We start from the raw sequence: 19,364 nt of genomic DNA, 5'->3' as shown, positions 1-19,364 counted from the left end.
TGGATGCACATATGCTAGCTAAATGCTGAAGATGCACTTTGTGGAGTTCCTGGGAATGTTGGAATCTACTTGCAACTGATGCTGAATTTCCCTAATAATGATATCATTTAGTGGGGACTAAAGCGCTGCATTTATATGCTCCTAGGCTACCGGTCGGCCACACAGATGATGTCGGCCAATAGCTTTTGGACAAAATTAGCATTAAATGCTAGTTAAAATGCTACTCTTCTTAAAAATGCTAAATTTAAGACCTGGCCGACTGGAGGCTCACTGAAATCTTGTTATCGACCTGTTGTAAATGCTAACTGACTAGATACATGTTTGCTCCAGTGTTGGTCGATTGGCCCACACTGTTGCCTAGGGCTGAGATTATCCCTTGGACAAGCCAAAATAAGCCCATAAACAATGCCATGCATTTAACCTAAATGCTACTGAAGCATACCTATTTCTAGGACTGACACTGCATGCACTATCTAATAAATTCTCGAAGTGGGTTAAGAGGACTTACACACGTAGACTCCCTATGGGTGTGGAGACTCACCTACGTAGCTCGCGCCTGACATGTCCCAAACTAGGGCTCACAAAGGACCACAGCATACGACAAAATATTCCTCAAAAGGCAAATTCTACTGATGAATGGTGCACTAATGTAGAGCCAATATGTCACATAGCACTCCAGCGCAAGGTGCATGCGGACAGGATATGTAACTGTAGGTACAAGGAAAAAACTTGGAGCATGAGGTCCCCCACAAGTAACCATCTTGCAACTAGCAACTACAAATCAAATCATTACCTCCATCCAAAAAATGCCTTTGTTGCCAACTTTATCTTATGGCGAAAACTAACCGTCGCCATATCACAATCATGGAGGAAAAACTCATTTCACCTTGAAATTTCCTCTATTTATGTAACTTGCCGAGATGCTACATGCAAACGTACCAAGAAGACCTCTTCTCAAGTTCAATTTCATTAAAAAAAACAGCCTCCATCCATTAGACTTGACCACACCCAAGGTTTGTTATGTGCTTATGAGAATTAACATCACCACAAAAGCAAAGCATCCTCCCAGCTGCCAATACATGTCACATGCCATTTAGGGTGTACAATGCCCCTGATAGATTCTCAATTCCTTTCCCATCCATCTTCACGAATGACTTCTCTTATTCATCAAATGCTTAGCATCTCGTACGCCTCAACAATATTTTATAGATACAAGGGTGCTGTAGTAATAAAGTATGACAAATTAACCACCAAGAACAGTGATTGTTGAAACTCTACTCTGCCCCACCAAGCTGGATGTCAAATTCAGTAGGATAAAGGAAGGCAAGGCCTCAAAGACATAGACAGTGTCACACCACTGAGCTTGCACACACCCAAGCAGTAGGTAACAGTTTAATGTGCATGTGGACACCTAGGATCACACAAGTAAACATCAACTTGACAATCTATACCCAAACTATGTTCCCTCCTCTCAAAAAGGCCTCCACCACTACCAAAAGAGAGGCACCATGTCTGACCTTGAGTACTAGAATTTCGACATTTAATAATTGCAATTAATTTCACATTTTATGTGAATCATGAAGCATTGCCCAACCTCAAAAACAATGTAGTCATGCTGCACAAGTTCGCTTTTCAGATCATCCACCACAAACAAGGCATAAAGCACTGTGGAGCACAGCGGTATTCTTGGTTTAAAATGGCCTCGTTACCACATCTGACTGAAAAGCAACGAGGCCATCTCTCACCACCCGAAACGTTTTCTGAACTTCACACACAAGGATGTCATACCCCAGACAGCCAAAAAGGAGCTCACAAGAACCTAACACACCACATCCTAAGTGCTCAACGTCGAGTACTGCTTATTGGCAATTGACAAAACATAAAGTCATTGCAGTAGAGAATAAATCATCCATTGAATAATTAATTAATTTGCACACAATTAATTCGCATGGGCAAATTGTTACAAGTGGAGCCTCCTCTTCCTTGACCAGTTGGAAATTAACTTCTAGAGCCCCCAGAGCAAACCGGCTACTGTTCATCTGAACTCCTGGAAGTTTGTGTGTCCAGTTTCTTTAGCATGTTCAACAGCCTCCTGCAAATCCGACCAGCCATTGTCATTCCAGTTGTGTAAATACTCTCTCTCTCTCTCTCTCTCTCTCTCTCTCCTGTTTTATTTTGATTCAGCCATTGTGCATAATAGCTTGATATTTTGATGATACATCTGGTCTCATGAACAGTCGTGTTCTTTTTAACAACGTTAACAATCTTTTCTTTCTTTCTTTCTGCAAAGGAGCCTCCCCCTCACTGATTCAGCTGTACGGAAAGCCTATACAGAAACTCTTCAATGTATGCAGTCAACTCACCATCTATACACACTGATACTTGGACCCACCAGATCCACCCACTGACTTGAAAATGGGAAGTTCAAAAATTGTGAGGGCCTATAAATCCACTCATAGTGGTAAATCATACCCATCTCCAAGCCAAGAGACTCATAATTCAGAACATTGCTAGGCCAACATGATTGGATATCTCATGGCCAAGCCAGATCAGCAAAAGATGCACACTTGAGTGAGTGCAGTGCAAGACATGGGCCAAGCAATCTTTCAGCAAGTCTTCATGCTGGATTACTCGTGAGTCTTCACCATCATTGAGATGAAACACAAGACATAAGATTTACTGCTCCTTTCTAGATCCCCATAAGACCAGAGTTACATAGCGGTATGAGAAACAGGGTGGAGGCCCTATTCCCCACAGGATTAAATTGACAGCCTGCAAGGCCTCTACCATAGCTGGCATACTTTTCTAAATAGAGCCTCTACCATAGCTGGCATACTTTTCTAAATAGATTATGTACCAATACTGTCGCACAGCACAGAGGGGAGCTATGGGAGGCAACCTTACTCAGACCATGCGGACTAGGCCTCTCTGTTGACACCTTACCAGGACTTCAGTACCAGGGGCAGCCACAAGCACTACAAGGCCAGGAGCTGCACAAAGCCATCAAAATGACATTTGGGCAGATATACATCCCTCTGGTATGGATATAACTAGCGACCCTGCCCCCCTTCTAGGATGAGCCCATACTGAGAGCAGTCCATATTACATGGCAAAAAGAATACAAGATTACCATCTGGCCAACAACTCCTTTTTGGCATGCACCACATCGTAGTGTGAATTTGGATGTATCCGTAAATTTCCTCTTCCTGCATCAAGCATTCAAGATTAAGAGTCAAGACACAACAAAGACCTCATAAACCTACAAAATGAGGATGGGATGAGCTTTACAGCAAACCTGTGGGCATCCTGAACAAGCCTCTCAGCCAGCTTAGCAGCAATACCAATTGTCCCATCTTTATGAACAGCAAAGATAGTTTGATCAACTTCTTCTGGGGCACTTTCAAAGGGAGTCATCTACAAGACCATAAACACCAACAATTAAAAGACCATATCACTTCCAAACCTAAGGCTAGTTAGAGAATGGGGCCAGCCACCACTGCCGTGCAGAGCCCCCATCATGACTGCTCCTATGTATAGATGGGCATCAAACTCCCCACCAAGGACTACAAAAATTTATGAGACTAAGGGAGTTCATTCTTCACTTACAGCAAGTCTAGCATCATAGTGAAGGCCATCATATATCAGCATCACACGTTCCCCATAGCCTCTGTCCTATTGCATTTGCCAATAAACAAAGGGAGTTGAAGAGACAACCAACAAACCATGCAGCATATATTGACCACTAAAAGTGAGACATACCTGGCCATAAAGATCACAGCGGGTTGTCTGAATATCATAGGCAGCAATTTCACGCCCATAATATTCGGATAATATTGCTAGCTCTATGGCGCCTGCATGTGAAAACTATTCTTCTTATATATAAGATACAGACCAAATTTGACACATGAGAATGCCAACTCACATGTCACCAAATGACAGAATATACGAGGAGAAAAGCACAAATTTTAAAAAAAATGTCAAATCTAAAATTAGCCCCTCCCCATGAGAATCAACCCAACAGTAGCAGACATTTCTTAATTGAGATTATTTGTTTTTTTTTTGGGGTGGGGGGGTGTCTACATGTGTGTGTGTGTGTGTGTGTGTGTGCGCGTGTACATGCACGCGAGAGAGAAAGAAAAGAAAGAAAGAAAGTTGTATTAAAGTTTTCAAAAGGCCAAAATGACCTATGAGACCAAGAGGTACATCATCCTGGGTACAAAATAGTAATAAAGAAAGATAACAAAAATCTAGAACTATAAAATCTGATTTGGGTACATGAGCAAAGAGCTCTCATATCACCCTAATAAATCCCTCATGGGCCGCTGTGACATGGTGCTCAAGGTGGTAAAACTGAGCTGGCGCGAGAACATCCTACGATGATGGGAGATGATGGGCCTGATCCTCCTGTGGTGGCGTGGCCATGGGCGAGGGCCATGGGGTTTGGGGCATCAAGCTCTGCATAACTCAGTGGCTCTGTCAAGTGTCACACCTCTCGGCCGAGCTCCTCCACTAGCCTGTGGTCTGGGTATGATGGGTGGATTGGCCCTCGGAGTACTGGTATGGAAGAAGTCGGTGAGAGCTCTCTGTGCTGGTCCTTGAGCAAGTACACCTGATCTAGATCTCACTAATGACTCCCTGTGTCTACGGAGCTCTAGAAGAAAAAGTCCCAGGTATCTCTAATCTGCGAAGTCCATGATCCTGGAAAGTGGTCCGAACCCAACTCGGAAGAGGCAATGGAACCTCACCCAAATCTCATCGTATACAGGGCATCGACATATGTAATGATCCTCTGTCTCGGGCTCTATGTGATAGAGCTAGCATATCCTGTCCTTTGGCATAACCCTAAGAGAGAGAGAGAAAGAAAGAAAGTTGTATTGTATAGTACTATCAAAGTACTTAAAGTGTAATATATAACCAGCATTGTATGCAGTATACTACTTGAAAACTATTTAGTACTTTGATAGTATTTTTTAGTCTTATCAAAGTACTTACAGTGTATGATATAGCCAACATTGTATGTACTAGATTACATGAATACTATTTAGTACGTTTGTAGTATTGTATAGTACTATAAACTAGATTACATCGACACTAATTTAGTATGTTTATAGTATTGCATAATACTATCAACTAGATTACATCAAAACTAATTAGTACTTTGAAAGTGCTATACTGAGTAGCATCTCTTGAACATGCTTGCTTTTGTTTTCTCTCTATGTTCAAAGTCAATTATTTTAGCTTCATGTTTTTTGTACATCCTCTACAACAGGTGTAGGGACTCCACACTCTGCCTCGCAAGAAACGAAAAGGCTATGCTAGGGAAACGACAATCAATGGATAGTGTAAATGAGAGACCATGGTCGCATCCGGAGACAACTCTTACAAAGGTGGTGGTTGTGGAATCAAGGTCTAAAGGCGGAAAATAGGGTGTTGAGGGTGCATATGATGAGGATGTGGTCATACATAAAGTGAGTAAGCAACAACAAGTCAATAAGAGCAAGGGTGCAGAGACAAGTAGCCCAGTTCACAAGTCTCCTAGACTGGCTGAAAAAAGTATAGAAGATGGTAAGGACTCTTGCACATAACAACGTTAATGTATTATGTTGCTATGAGGTGTTGGGGTAATTTTTAGGTGGGTTTTCTTTTCATAATTGTAATTTAGTCTGTGCTACAATAGAATGTAGTATAAAAGTAGAAAGAAGAGTATCCAATGAAAGCAGATGGGAATCAACACGAAGGCTAAAACCGTCGTCCGATGTTTGTTGTGCAAGCTGAAAAAGAAGTCAAACGTAACCAAAGAGGGTGATAGGGAAACACCAACCAAGGCTACCGGAGAAGGAAATTCAGCACAAGGTAAGTGTTATTTTTGTTCGATGAACTGGGTTATGTTGGATTTCATAGTTCTAATACTATGGTTCTTGCAACTAGTGATCTTGTGTGCTTGTTTATTCTAGATTTAATTCTTGTTTTGAAGCACATCATGGCAAAAAGGTAGTGGGACACCAGGGTAGCATCAACAAATACCTTAGAAAATATACCAAATGAAGTTTCTGCTGATCCACAAGAGGAGGAAGCATTGGCTGATCTTGATGAAGACATGACTATTGATGTGGATGCTATCATATTGCAAACCATTATGCTAAGGAGGGGGCAAGGACCATGTAAGAAATATGAAGATGCAAGAAAGATAAGGATAGAGGAGAGAAGACCATTTAAGAGATCAACACAAAGGCACATGGCATTCCCACACCCAGCCTAAAGGCTCTTCCAAAGGATTGCAATATTGAATGGCTTAGAGATGCCCTAGAGCAAGCTGAAAGGACGGAAGAGGAGATTACAAGAGAAGAATGGGAGTATGCAAGCAGATGTGACAACCATGTAAGTAAATATGTTTTTCTAAGATAGATAGTAATGAACACTAAATTGCTTACATATAAGCTATATTAAAGATTTTTGATTGGGTTGCAGTATAAAGTGCATAATGAAATGTGGTCAAGCGACTTTCTTGGTCAAAACTTGATATTACACCACAATTATATGTCATTCTCTTGGAGCACACACATTAAGTGTGCAAAAAATGTTGAGCTAGTAGAAGAGATGATAATATTATAGCAGAGAAACTTGAATATTGTGGAATAATTCAAGACATCTTAGAGATTGGATTTAGAGCTTTCAAAGTGTTCATCTTTGATGTTAAGTGGTTTGAAGTGGTATATAGAGGTACTCAAGAAACCATCAAGAAGCATTCAATCGGATTTTTTGCAATTGACTCAACTAAATTATGGCAAGATTTAAGAGACACATACGTTCTACCACAAGGGAGTGGTTATAGAGTGTGGTTATAAAGTGAGCACAAACAAGGGAGCAGGGGTCCAGGTCCTATAATCTATCTTTTCCGCAAGAGTTGCAAATAGAGAGCATGGGTAAAGATAATAATGGAGCACTAGACACTCTGGTACAATATCTACATGTTATTGAAATTATTGGTGCAATCATGAAATTATAATGATTAAAGAACAAAATGGACTTTAATATAGAAGGAATTGATTAGACTCTAACACAGTATAGAATTGCAAGTACAACAATTAACAAGAACACCAAGAGAAGTACTTATAGATAGGATGAAGAACAACTCCCCCTCTTCGTGCAAAGTAGAGTAGCAATAATTTAATAAGAAATCTCCCTATTTGTGTAAAGAAAAGGTAGCATTTTCTTCATAAGTAGTCTTTGCCTATGCATGGAAGAGTACGAATACTTTGGTAGGAAGATAAACTAGCAGTGCTCTAACATGAAGAAAGAGAGGCCATGGACCATAGGAAGATAAGCTTCTGTAGAGGAGAGGGAACATGATACGTTCAAACAAAAAAAGATCCAAATCGAGGAAGAGAATTATGTGATTACTTCTCAACTACCAAATGGTTGTAAAGCACAGTGGCTATCTTACTAAAAATACGTTCAATTAAGAAGCCTGAAAATTACTATTTTTAGAAGTGTGAAAAGAGCATTTCAACGGTTAATAGTATTTCAAAGTACCATTAGTACTCAACCTTTCTTTTCCAAAATAGTACTATTTTTTGACACCTTTTCATGCATCCACCCACCAACATGTGAGAGAATGAAAAATTTCTAGTTGAATTGTACCTATTTCATGAAATGATAATTAACTTCATATATTCTCTCTAGATTCCCAACGTAACCTAGCTTGTCATCAATGAGGTTTGTGTCATGGGCACTTGTATAAGATTGTTGTTGAAATGATGAAACAATGCACGAGTCTTGAGTAAGATACATATCATCAATCCTTTTGACTTGAAGATGTTGTCCATAGGCCCACATACTGCTATATGCCTGAACCTAAAATCACAAGCGTAGAGAATATTAACATCATAAAAGCACACACATAGAATACTGGAAGTGTGGGCCATGCCATATCTTACCTCCTTGTCACACCCTAGACTAAGCTCGAACTCCTCACGTGTAACTTGTGGACCTTCTTCTTGCACCTTTTTTATTCGCTGTTGTATCCATGTCATTGACATTGTGGGGGTCACCCGTGCCTCTTCGATGTTCTTCACATATTCTCTTTCCATTCTTTGTTGTGCTCTTCGATCCATTTTTTCATAGATTTTGAATTATAGATCATGAAAATACTTAAATTCTCTTGTTCATCATGATCAAGACATACTGGGAGTCCCTTTCCATATAACATCTCTTTTGATAATTTACTTGATTCTTCTGCTGTCCAAACAGGGGGAGCCTCATCATCAACAAGCTACAAGTACTCAGAGCGATAGCACATGCAACCATCCCTCTGTCCCATAGATCCATTGGGCCTTGCCCCGTGATGCACAAAACCCTTCAAGACCATGAATCTTTCAACCCAAAACATTCATCGTGTGCTTACAACTTTAGCAATCTCCACCTCCTCAACGAGGTAGATAAGCACATGGACTTGGATGTCAAAAAAGGATGTAGGTAACTCTTTTTCCATCAAGCATAGGAGATCTATGCACTCCAACTTTTTTTGTCGAATCTCCTGGGTGTTGATTTCCTTTGATGTGATCCATGTGCTAAATGATTAAACACCAATTGATAACTAACTTCAATTGCAAAGAAGAATCCTAAACACATTTTTCAAGGAGCGGTACCTTACAAGAGACCCCAAATGGTATATGATATCTCGAATACCCTCGATCAAGCATCCATCAATTACAAGTGGCAAGATATGTTGCAAATAGTCCACCTTTGATGTTAGTATCCATACAAATTAACAAATGTCAAAAATAAGATAAGTCCACAGCCTACCTTTGAACTTATGCTAGTCATGTGTCTTTAATCTAGAAATACTGTTATTGTCCATAGTAAGCATATTTCACAATGATGCACCATAGCCTGTAGGTGTACGTATCAATCTCATTCTAACATTGATCATGTTCATCTCGTCCTTTGTTAGTACCCATAGTACACGACGATAAGTCGTGTACCATTGATCGTGTTCATCTCATCCTTTGTCAATACCCATGGTACACAACGATAAGTTGTATTTCCTGTTTCAGGACTTATTATAGGATGTAAAGGTGGTTTATAGTTTCATTCCTTTAAATCCACCCTCGCAGCCTCTGTATCTTTGATACTTACAAGATGTTTACAAAGAGAGTGTCCAACATTTTTGAAAATATGCATGGGGTCAAGAATATGTGTGATTTTCAATTCTTTCCAATATTCCAACTATACCATATTGCAGGTGTCATCAATTTTTTTCCCCTGTCTTTGTGACAATCCTTGTTTTCCTCATCTCTCGTGAGAGCTGTACATTTGGATCTATAATAGACCCAATTGTCCATTTTCTATACCAGTCCATAGGAGTCATTTGTATATATAGGGCACACTCCACTCTCAATCCTTCTATTAAAATATCTTGCTTGTTATTTCAAATTCAATATGTGTCCTTCCGTCAGAAATCCTCTATGTGAGAGATATATATTCTTGTTGAGATTCTTACTATATTTTGGTCGTAGCCAATTTTCACATGGTGGACATGCCTTGTAACCCTTTGTTGATATACCTACAAACAATCGAAGTCTTAGTGCAATTGTTATTCCAGGTCACTTTCAAATCCAAACAAAGTAACTCTAATCATGTACTTGAAGAATAACCGTAGGTAGGATAGTCATGAATAGTCCATGTTATAATGCAACAAACTTTAAAGCCTCGTTTGCATGTAGCCTTAGACATGTCAAGCGCTTTAGTCCATTTCCATAGTTGTAGATCTTTGATGGGTGGTGCTAGGTACACACTGATGTCTTTGACTTGTCATTTTCCTGCATCAAAGTGTTGTATTGAGTTAAGAGTTTTCAAGAAGTATAAACAAATCGGGTGGCTACAATTGCAGATCATGTTGCTTGTGCATGAATTAGTAAGCTCAATATTATATGCTTCTTCTTTATGGACATGAATGGTGGTAGGTTGTAATTGATCAGCACCACTGGCCAAGTTAACCACTTGCTTGATCTATATGAAAATGGATTGATTCCATCGAGAGCAACACCAAGTTTTAATTGACAAGATACTTGACTAAATTCTGGCCATGTTCTATCAATGTGCTTGAAAGATTCAATGCAGACGTAATGCGTAGGATCCCATCTATGCTGACATTCTTTGCCATCCAATCCATAAGATTTGATAACTCTGGGCTCCAAAATAGGTACTCTATTTGTGGGGATATTGGAAAGTGTCTTAAAGCTGTACGAGGAATAAGTGTTGCTCCCGGGCCTTAAAACGTGAAACACCCCATTTGGGATAGAGAATAGAGTTTTGATGCTCTCCTTGATACAAAATGCAATCATTGATGCATGCATGGATCCTTTCGTAGTCAAGTCCAAGACTCGTCATCATCTTTTGTGCCTTGTTCCTTGTTTTTGAGATGGTGTTATTAGGTGATAGAATCTTACTAGAAAGTATCTAACAACAACAACTGTTTATTAGGAAAATAAACATACCCTATCACTTAGCATCCATGTATTATTGTATATGATTCAGGAGTAGTGAGCTTGCAGGTTAAGGATGAGGAAGGTCATAGATAATCTCATCATAGAAAAACCCTCATAGATCTTTGTGAGTGCTTCTTCTTGGAGAATATTTTCATGAGGATCATTGTGATCTGTATTACTTTAACACCAATCATCAAGAAATCTAATCATGTCATCAACATCATGCTTCACATCATTTGGCATGCGTATTGCTTTCTCAACCTTTGAAAATTACTAAGATCATGTGCTCTAAGAACCTGCATACAATCTACGACGACAATTGAGAGTGACCTTGATGACATAAGGGCACATCCTTTGTAGAAATATCATACTCTAGAACATCTAATCCAATACAAATTAGACAATCATAAAGACAGGAAAATTGATAATAAGACAAGTGACAACAAAGAATGAGAACAAATTTGCAAAGTCTCATCAAATTAAATTTTAACATTATGTACACATACTGTTTCAAATATACCTAAATTAATAGTACATTTGGTGCCACAAGATATAATAAATGAAAAGTATAAATATACTACTAGAATTTCATGGATCGAAGCCCGTTAAAAAAGACATGTGCAGTAAAAATGTTATAAATACATCTATTCTCTATGTGAAGCTGGTGGTCACCTATGCCAACCATAATTCACAAGAAATTCCTCACCAGCACGAAACGATCTACTAGCATTGACTACAATGTATCTAGATGCATCTCCATATGACCACCCAGTGTCACACTCCACAAAAGGACAATTAGTTCTTTCAATCCTCCCTCTGGTATTGTTGATTAGTCTTGATATATTTGCTTGAGTGTAAGGTCTGCCCCATCAATATACAATCTCTCTAATTCGTTATGGGTAATGCCTCTTCGAGTGAGAGAGGCAAAATTAGCACATAGCCCCTATGTGGTCATACTCTTGATGTTGTAAGCAAGCTGATGCAACGGACCCAATGAATAGATAGGTCCATAAAATGTCATAAGAGTGACCTCAAAGTGAAGTGGGTCCGTTGCAAGCTGATGCAACGGACCCAATGAATAGATAGGTCCATAAAATGTCATAAGAGTGACCTCAAAGTGAAGTGGGACATGTAAATCCTGTGCAATAAAAAGACCTCAAACCCCCTGCCCCCCCCCATAACAATCGTAGATGGTGTGATCACATAGCAAGCACCCTAGAAACTGAAAACCTCTCCATCATCCAGAAGTGCCACTCCCAAACTAGCTGCCATAATATCTGCGATTATATGTCTTTATGAGAGGTAGTAGGTGACGTAAGGAATGATATGTAGACGTCTCACACTAAGAACCAGGAGGTAATTGGTGCACACATGCCTCTATTTGAAGAGCAACTTGATTGTGGCACGTGTGAGGAAGCATAGATCGATCACACCCATGAAAGCATAGATCGATCACACCCATAAAAGCTATGGTTATCATCAGAAAGATGTACAATTGGATTTGGCCATGATGATTGCTTGATGATTGTACCTAGTTGCATATTATATATCATTTTGTCTATCAAGATCATATAGAATTTGAACGAGTCAATGAAGAATGCTTAGAAAAATAAAACATCTATAGGATGCAACATGAGCTAGGCTACAGGCTGGGCATACATCATGTCTTGGCAGGATGGGCAACAAGGGCTTCATTACCACTTTCGTATGTTCATATTACAATGTTTACATTTTATCCTATATGTGCATCATGTAGGTTCAATTAATAACACATGTGGTTTTTAAATAACAGGTGAAGGAGTATGGTCACACGCTCACTTATCAGGAGATAGAGATGGCCACCTATCAGGGTTATAGGCATCTAAAGACCCAACTACCTCCACCAGCTAGTTTTGTAAGTAATCTAGATTAAATGTCATTCAACTTCTAATTAAAGTATTAAAACATTAACTAATTAAGTTTTATAAACCGTAGGAGTTGCATGGCGAATGAGAACATGATGGAGGTAGATCGACAGAGTGCCATTGGGTGCAAATCTATATCGAGACAGAGCAGCCTACCTTGGGGGACGATGATCATGAGGATGATGAGGGTACATATCATGGAGACTAGAGGACGTTCCTCATCCTTGCCCTAAATCCCTAGCTTGTTTCGAGTCCCATTTTGTATTTGGAGGCATTTTACATGGTTATTTGTACTATTACCTATACACGTGAGTATCAGATTAGGTAGACTATGTCGATCTCACATTCTACAATTTGTACTCATCATATTTTACCAATTGCAAAACATTTGATCACTTTAGATACTTTGTACTCTTGTTTGCTTACATATACTTACATGAGATTTTATTTTTGTTCAACTTTGTGGAGAAATGTAAATAATTAAAGTGTAATTATGTGCTTACCGATGTTATAATCCACCATGTTGAACTAATCTTTGCTCACTTATGTGCTCGAACTGAGAGAGAGAGAGAGAGAGAGAGAGAGAGAGAGAGAGAGAGAGTTCTTTAATGTGTGCTCAATCCAATATGAGTTAAGAGAGGGAGAGAGAGAGAGAAAAGAAGTACTTTGATATTCTATATATGTGTGAGAGAGAGAGAAGTATTCTAATGAGAGAGACTGAGAGATAGAGAGAACCGTCGTTCTAAATAGTGTACATGCAAGAGCGACAAAGAAAACCATTGCACTCTATTGCTAGTTTTCAATCGTTTAAAATATCAGTTGTTTGTCACTTGTGCAATGCCTGTCATTGTTTACGCAACATATTGAGACACTCGTATTTTAAGTGAAACTCAAGCACTAGGCGTCACGATCGCCTTAAGCCATGCTTTTGGCACGCTTAAGCGATGCTTTTGTAATGCTTAAGAGACAGCCAAGCGTCGCTCCTAGAGTCACCTAAGCGATGCACCATACAACACTAGCGACATCCATAATGATGTAAACAAGCATCGCCTACGAGAGTGCTATGTTGTAGTGTCAATTGGGATGAGCCTGCATGCTCAACATGAGGAAGAAATTCTTCCATCAATTGCACATGAAGTTGATGAAGATTTGGGCATGGATGAGATGATGGATGACTTCTTTGAAAAAGAAGGAGAGGAGTAGCATGAAGCCTCAATTGACGAAGATCAAATATGACAAGCCACTTACACTCCACTCTACGAGGGGTGTGCATACTCCACCCTTCATATGGCCTTGGAGTTACTAAACTTGCAAACCATGTATGGTTGGAGCAATGCTAGTGTTACAAGCGTCTTTCACTGAGTCCTTAGCATTTGTGGTTCGCAATTCACAATTTTGACATACCATATGTTTTATAAATAATATTTGAAATTCTCTCAAACCCTTTACATAGGCTCATGAAGAAGATGCTTCCTTTGGACAACAAGATGCCAAGCACAAGGGTGCGCTAGGAGAGTATTGATGGCACTTAGCATGGATTACCAACGCATACATGCATGTGTCAATGATTGTGTGCTATTTCAAGGTGCCCATAAAGATGTAACTCAATGATTGTGTGCTATTTCAAGGTGCCCATAAAGATGTAACTCAATGTCCGAAATGTGGAGAGTTTCATTACCAAAGTGAGTTTCAAGGTATGATGATTCCTTAAAATGTGTTGAGGCATTTTCCTATCATACCCCACATTCAATACATGTTTCGGTGCAAGTCTATTGCCAAAATCATGACATGGCATGCACACAATCGTTCCACCAATGACATCATCAAGATTCTTGCTGATTCACCATGCACATAGAAGAGGAGTGGTTGGAATTCAAGAATGAGCCACATCACTTATTATGAAGTGGATTGGGTATAGATGGATTCAATCCATTTGGTCTCAAATTAACATCATGGACCACATGCCCAGTGGTAGTAGTGAACTACAATCTCCCTCCTTGGAAGTCAATAAAGAAGGGTCATGTGATGCTAGATCTTCTCATGCCTAGTAGGCACAAGGTCAAGAACATGGATGTGTACCTTGAACCTTTGATTGAGGAGGTTGAGACACTATGGCATGGCATCCAAGTGCATGATGTTGCCCAACCCTTTACTCAATGTATCATAGAGGTGAAGGCAATTTTAATGTGGACAAATCTTATTTCGTCTCCCATGTTGGACAAAGCTAAGAATCAATCATCTTCTAGATCCGATGCACATCATAAAAATGTACAATTGAATATTTGGGACCATATAATTGGTAAGAGAGATTCTTTAGCCATTTGGGAGGACTGGAGATTGATTGAATGCCTCCCCAACACTTGGCCAATAGTTCAAGAGAACGGGAAGGTAATTTTACCTAAAGCACATTGGATCTTGAGGAGAAGAGAGTGAAAGATCAAATTGCCTCCTATCGTACCCCTACAGGTGTCATGCATTCTTTAAAGGGGGCATTCAAAAACAAAAAAGAAAGGAGCAACTCAATTGTATGATCTAAAAATGCATGATTGACACAAGATGTTTCAGGTATGTTTAATTTGCTTATATAACTGGCATGATGGTCTTTCATTGTAATTACATAACATTAATTGCAATATTTTGTGTTACATAGTCCATTCTTTCCATATGCATTAGCAGGTGTGGAGATCAAAAAGTGCACGAGACCATCTAGAAAATGGGGGGATGGTGAGGTATGAAAAACTAAAATTCTAACATGTCATGCTAGTTTGTGAGACATTTCATGCTAATTAAATGGAATCAACTCCATCTTAGGTACATAAGCTCCAAGGAGATCCATCCATACACTATTGATGCAGCCCGAGTAATGGTAGTGGAGGTAGTGTGCACGATAGAGGAGAACCTCCCAAGAACTTTCCTCACTAGCCAATTACATCTTGTGGTAGATCAAGTGTAGGTGTGTGGTGTTGTGCATGCTTGTGCAAGCTTAATTACAGTAGGATGGAGCTTGTGGTAATAATACCAATGTCTACTCGTTTTGAGTAATATTGATTCTTTAATGAGGTTTCAATACTCAAAATGAATGAGAGGGGCACAGGTAAGCGCAAACAGAACACCAACCATTCTGATTTTAAAATTTGATTGGAGCGGTTGACCTCAATGTGTCCCAGGAAAAAACGTCACAAATATGCCGTTTAAAATAGCTTCTCGATCACGGCTCTCTGAAGGCAATTTGCTGGCCTCCTCGCCTGATCGCGTCTAGTTACAAAGATTGTATTTCAACCTGGGCAGTTGGGTAGATCTCAAGCCCCTACGTTTGTCTTTTGTACACACGTCAAGCCCCTACGTTTGTCTTTTGTACACATGTCCGCCTTAGCCAGACGTGGGAGCTTGAGATCTAGCCAAATGGTGGTAGCTGCAGAGTGTAAGGTCTACACTCTGCAAAGGAATGAAGCCTGATGGCTAAGAGTTGGAGTGGCTGACGAGCCACATGAACGCCCACTAGTAGCGCTACACATAAGCATGGCCTTGAACTCCTGTAAGTCCACGAGCCCATTGCCGTCGGAGTCCACTCGATCTATGAGGACTTGGCACTTTCCCACATGGGGGGCTATGCCGTCTTGATCGTCTGCGGCCAGCATGCCCAGTTCCACCAGCACGGTTGCCAGCTCCGCCGCGCTGATGAACCCGTCCCGATTCCTGTCGTAGACGTGGAATGCATCCAGGAGCTCATCATCTGCCGCTGGTTCTGTTACATGCTTCATTTCTGCATCATCAAATAATGACTCGTAGAGTGCTGTGAACTGAGAAAAGTCCACTGCCATGGTGCCGGGTTTCATATCGTGGTTCACAGATTCGATCAGCGAGACCAAGAAAGTGCGAGATACCTCATCTTTGCCGAGCTTGCGAAGGAGCGACTGCATCTCCTCCATGCTCACCTGTCCATCTCCGTCCTCGTCTAGCAGACAGAACAAAGTGTGCAAGGGGTGCGAATGTGTTGCCGCATGATGTTGATCAGACGACGGGGAAGAAGATAGGGTTCTCTTCTGCGCCGACGCTGATGCGGCGCTAGTTTGCTGGACGTCTGCATGTGGCATAAGGGAGATCTTGTCAGCAAGGGCTAAACTGCTTGGAGGCGAGCTTTGTGTTGCCGATGTGTCGAGCACATGAATTGCAGTGTCGCCTTCTAAATCGAGCTCTACTGCACCACCATGGCCGAAATGCCACATGCTTTCAAGGCAGTGCACCAAATGAAATTCCGGGTTAGGCTGCACGATGCTCATTTGGCTTTAATTAGGGTAGACGAAGATAATTGCAAATCTACTCACCTAGAATCAGCAGGTCATAATTTGCTAACGTGGAATCAGTAGGCCAAAAGTTGACATGTGATCTTCATCAATTGAGGCTTCATGCTACTCCTCTCCTTCTTTTTCAAAGAAGTCATCCATCATCTCATCCATGCCCAAATCTTCATCAACTTCATGTGCCATTGATGGAAGAATTTCTTCCTCATGTTGAGCATGCAGGCTCATCCCAATCAACACTACAACATAACACTCTCATAGGCGATGCTTGTTTACATCATTATGGATGTCGCTAGTGTTGTATGGTGCATCGCTTAGGTGACTCTAGGAGCGACACTTGGCTGTCTCTTAAGCGTTGCAAAAGCATCGCTTAAGCATGCCAAAAGCATGGCTTAAGGCGATCGTGACGCCTAGTGCTTGAGTTTCATTTAAAATACGAGTGTCTCACTATGTTGTGTAAACAATGACAGGCATCGCACAAGCGACAAACAACCGATATTTTAAACGATTGAAAACTAGCAATAGACTGCAATGGTTTTCTTTGTCGCTCTCGCATGTACACTATTTAGAACGACGGTTCTCTCTATCTCTCAGTCTCTCTCATTACAATACTTCTCTCTCTCACACACACATATATAGAATATCAAAGTACTCCTTTTCTCTCTCTCTCCCTCTCTTAACTCATATTGGATTGAGCACACATTAAAGAACTCTCTCTCTCTCTCTCTCTCTCTCTCTCTCTCTCTCTCTCTCTCTCTCTCTCTCTCTCTCTCTCTCTGTTCGAGCACATAAGTGAGAAAAGATTAGTTCAACATGGTGGATTATAACATCGGTAAGCACATAATTACACTTTAATTATTTACATTTCTCCACAAAGTTGAACAAAAATAAAATCTTATGTAAGTATATGTAAGCAAACAAGAGTACAAAGTATCTAAAGTGATCAACTCTCTCTCTCTCTCTCTCTCTCTCTCTCTCTCTCTCTCTCTCTCTCTCTCTCTCTCTCTCTCTCTCTCTCAGTTCGAGCACATAAGTGAGCAAAGATTAGTTCAACATGGTGGATTATAACATCGGTAAGCACATAGTTACACTTTAATTATTTACATTTCTCCACAAAGTTGAACAAAAATAAAATCTCATGTAAGTATATATAAGCAAACAAGAGTACAAAGTATCTAAAGTGATCAACTCTCTCTCTCTCTCTCTCTCTCTCTCTCTCTCTCTCTCTCTCTCTCTCTCTCTCTCTCTCTCTCTCTCTCTCAGTTCGAGCACATAAGTGAGCAAAGATTCGTTCAACATGGTGGATTATAACATCGATAAGCACATAATTACACTTTAATTATTTACATTTCTCCACAAAGTTGAACAAAAATAAAATCTCATGTAAGTATATGTAAGCAAACAAGAGTACAAAGTATCTAAAGTGATCAAATGTTTGCAATTGGTAAAATATGATGAGTACAAATTGTAGAATGTGAGATCGACATAGTCTACCTAATCCTATACTCACGTGTATGGGTAATAGTACAAGTAACTATGTAAAATGCTAGGAATTTAGGGCAAGGACGAGAAAGTCCTCTAGTCTCCATGATATGTACCCTCATCATCCTCATGATCATCGTCCCCCAATGTAGGCTGCTCTGGTCTCGATATAGATTTGCACCCAATGGCACTCTGTCGATCTACCTCCATCATGTTCTCATTCGCCATTCAACTCCTACGGTTTATAAAACTTAATTAGTTAATGTTTTAATACTTTAATTAGAAGTTGAATGACATTTAATCTAGATTACTTACAAAACTAGCTGGTGGAGGTAGTTGGCCATCTCTATCTCCTGAGAAGTGAGCTTGTGACCATACTTCTTCACCTGTTATTTAAAAACCACATGTGTTATCAATTGATATAAAGAACATATGATACACACCTACATGATGCACGTATAGGATAAAATGTAAACATTCTAATATGAACATACGAAAGTGGTAATGAAGCCCTTCTTGCCCATCCTGCCAAGACGTGATGTATGCCTAGCCTGTAGCCTAGCTCACGTTGCATCCTATAGATGTTTTATTTTTCTAAGCATTCTTCATTGACTCGTTCAAATTCTATACGATCTTGATAGACAAAGTGATATATAATATGCAACTAGGTACAATCATCAAGCAATCATCATGGCCAAATCCAACTGTACATCTCTCTGATGATAACCATAGATTTTATGGGTGTGATCGATCTATGCTTTCATGGGTGTGATCGATCTATGCTTCCTCACACGTGCCACAATCAAGTTGTTCTTCAAATGGAGGCATGTGTGCACCAATTACCTCCTGGTTCTTATTGTGAGATGTCTGCATATCATTCCTTATGACATCACCTACTACCTCTCATAAAGACATATAATCGCAGACATTATGGTAGCTAGTTTGGGAGCAGCACTTCTGGATGATGGAGAGGTTTTCAGCTTCTAGGGTGCTTGCTATGTGATCACACCATCTACGATTGTTATGGGGGGGTGGGGGGTTTGAGGTCTTTTCATTGCACAGGATTTATATGTCCCACTTCACTTTGAGGTCACTCTTATGACATTTTATGGACCTATCTATTCATTGGGTCCGTTGCATCACCTTGCTTACAACATCAAGAGTATGACCACATAGGGGCTATGTGC

At 40.1% G+C, this 19,364-nt stretch overlaps 1 protein-coding gene across 1 annotated transcript; it reads right to left on the bottom strand.

Moving 5' to 3' along the window:
* Positions 1–1,843: 1,843 nt before the first annotated feature.
* LOC147638494 (OVARIAN TUMOR DOMAIN-containing deubiquitinating enzyme 2-like) lies at positions 1,844–3,881 on the bottom strand. Its single transcript, XM_086795903.1, has 5 exons — positions 3,760–3,881; positions 3,607–3,672; positions 3,296–3,414; positions 3,131–3,206; positions 1,844–2,092 (listed from the first exon to the last, which is right to left on the bottom strand). The coding sequence occupies exons 2-5, from the start codon at positions 3,646–3,648 to the stop codon at positions 2,036–2,038; spliced, it is 294 nt and encodes a 97-aa protein (XP_086652029.1). The 5' UTR covers positions 3,649–3,672; positions 3,760–3,881; the 3' UTR covers positions 1,844–2,035.
* Positions 3,882–19,364: the final 15,483 nt, after the last annotated feature.

Source organism: Cibotium barometz, chromosome 5 (assembly GCF_041138505.1).
Source record: "Cibotium barometz isolate CiBa-2024 chromosome 5, ASM4113850v1, whole genome shotgun sequence".
In the NCBI taxonomy this organism is placed as follows: Eukaryota; Viridiplantae; Streptophyta; class Polypodiopsida; order Cyatheales; family Cibotiaceae; genus Cibotium; species Cibotium barometz.
The sequence above is the reverse complement of the archived record's forward strand: the minus strand, read 5'-3'. Positions and strand labels throughout refer to the sequence as shown.

Excerpts from the sequence above, each read along its gene's own strand:
- LOC147638494 (XM_086795903.1), bottom strand. The coding sequence starts at position 3,648 with ATGCTGATATATGATGGCCTTCACTATGATGCTAGACTTGCT. Across the intron at positions 3,415-3,606 it reads ACTATGATGCTAGACTTGCT|ATGACTCCCTTTGAAAGTGC; the intron begins GTAAGTGAAGAA and ends ATGGTCTTGTAG. Across the intron at positions 3,207-3,295 it reads CTTGTTCAGGATGCCCACAG|GAAGAGGAAATTTACGGATA; the intron begins GTTTGCTGTAAA and ends TGCTTGATGCAG.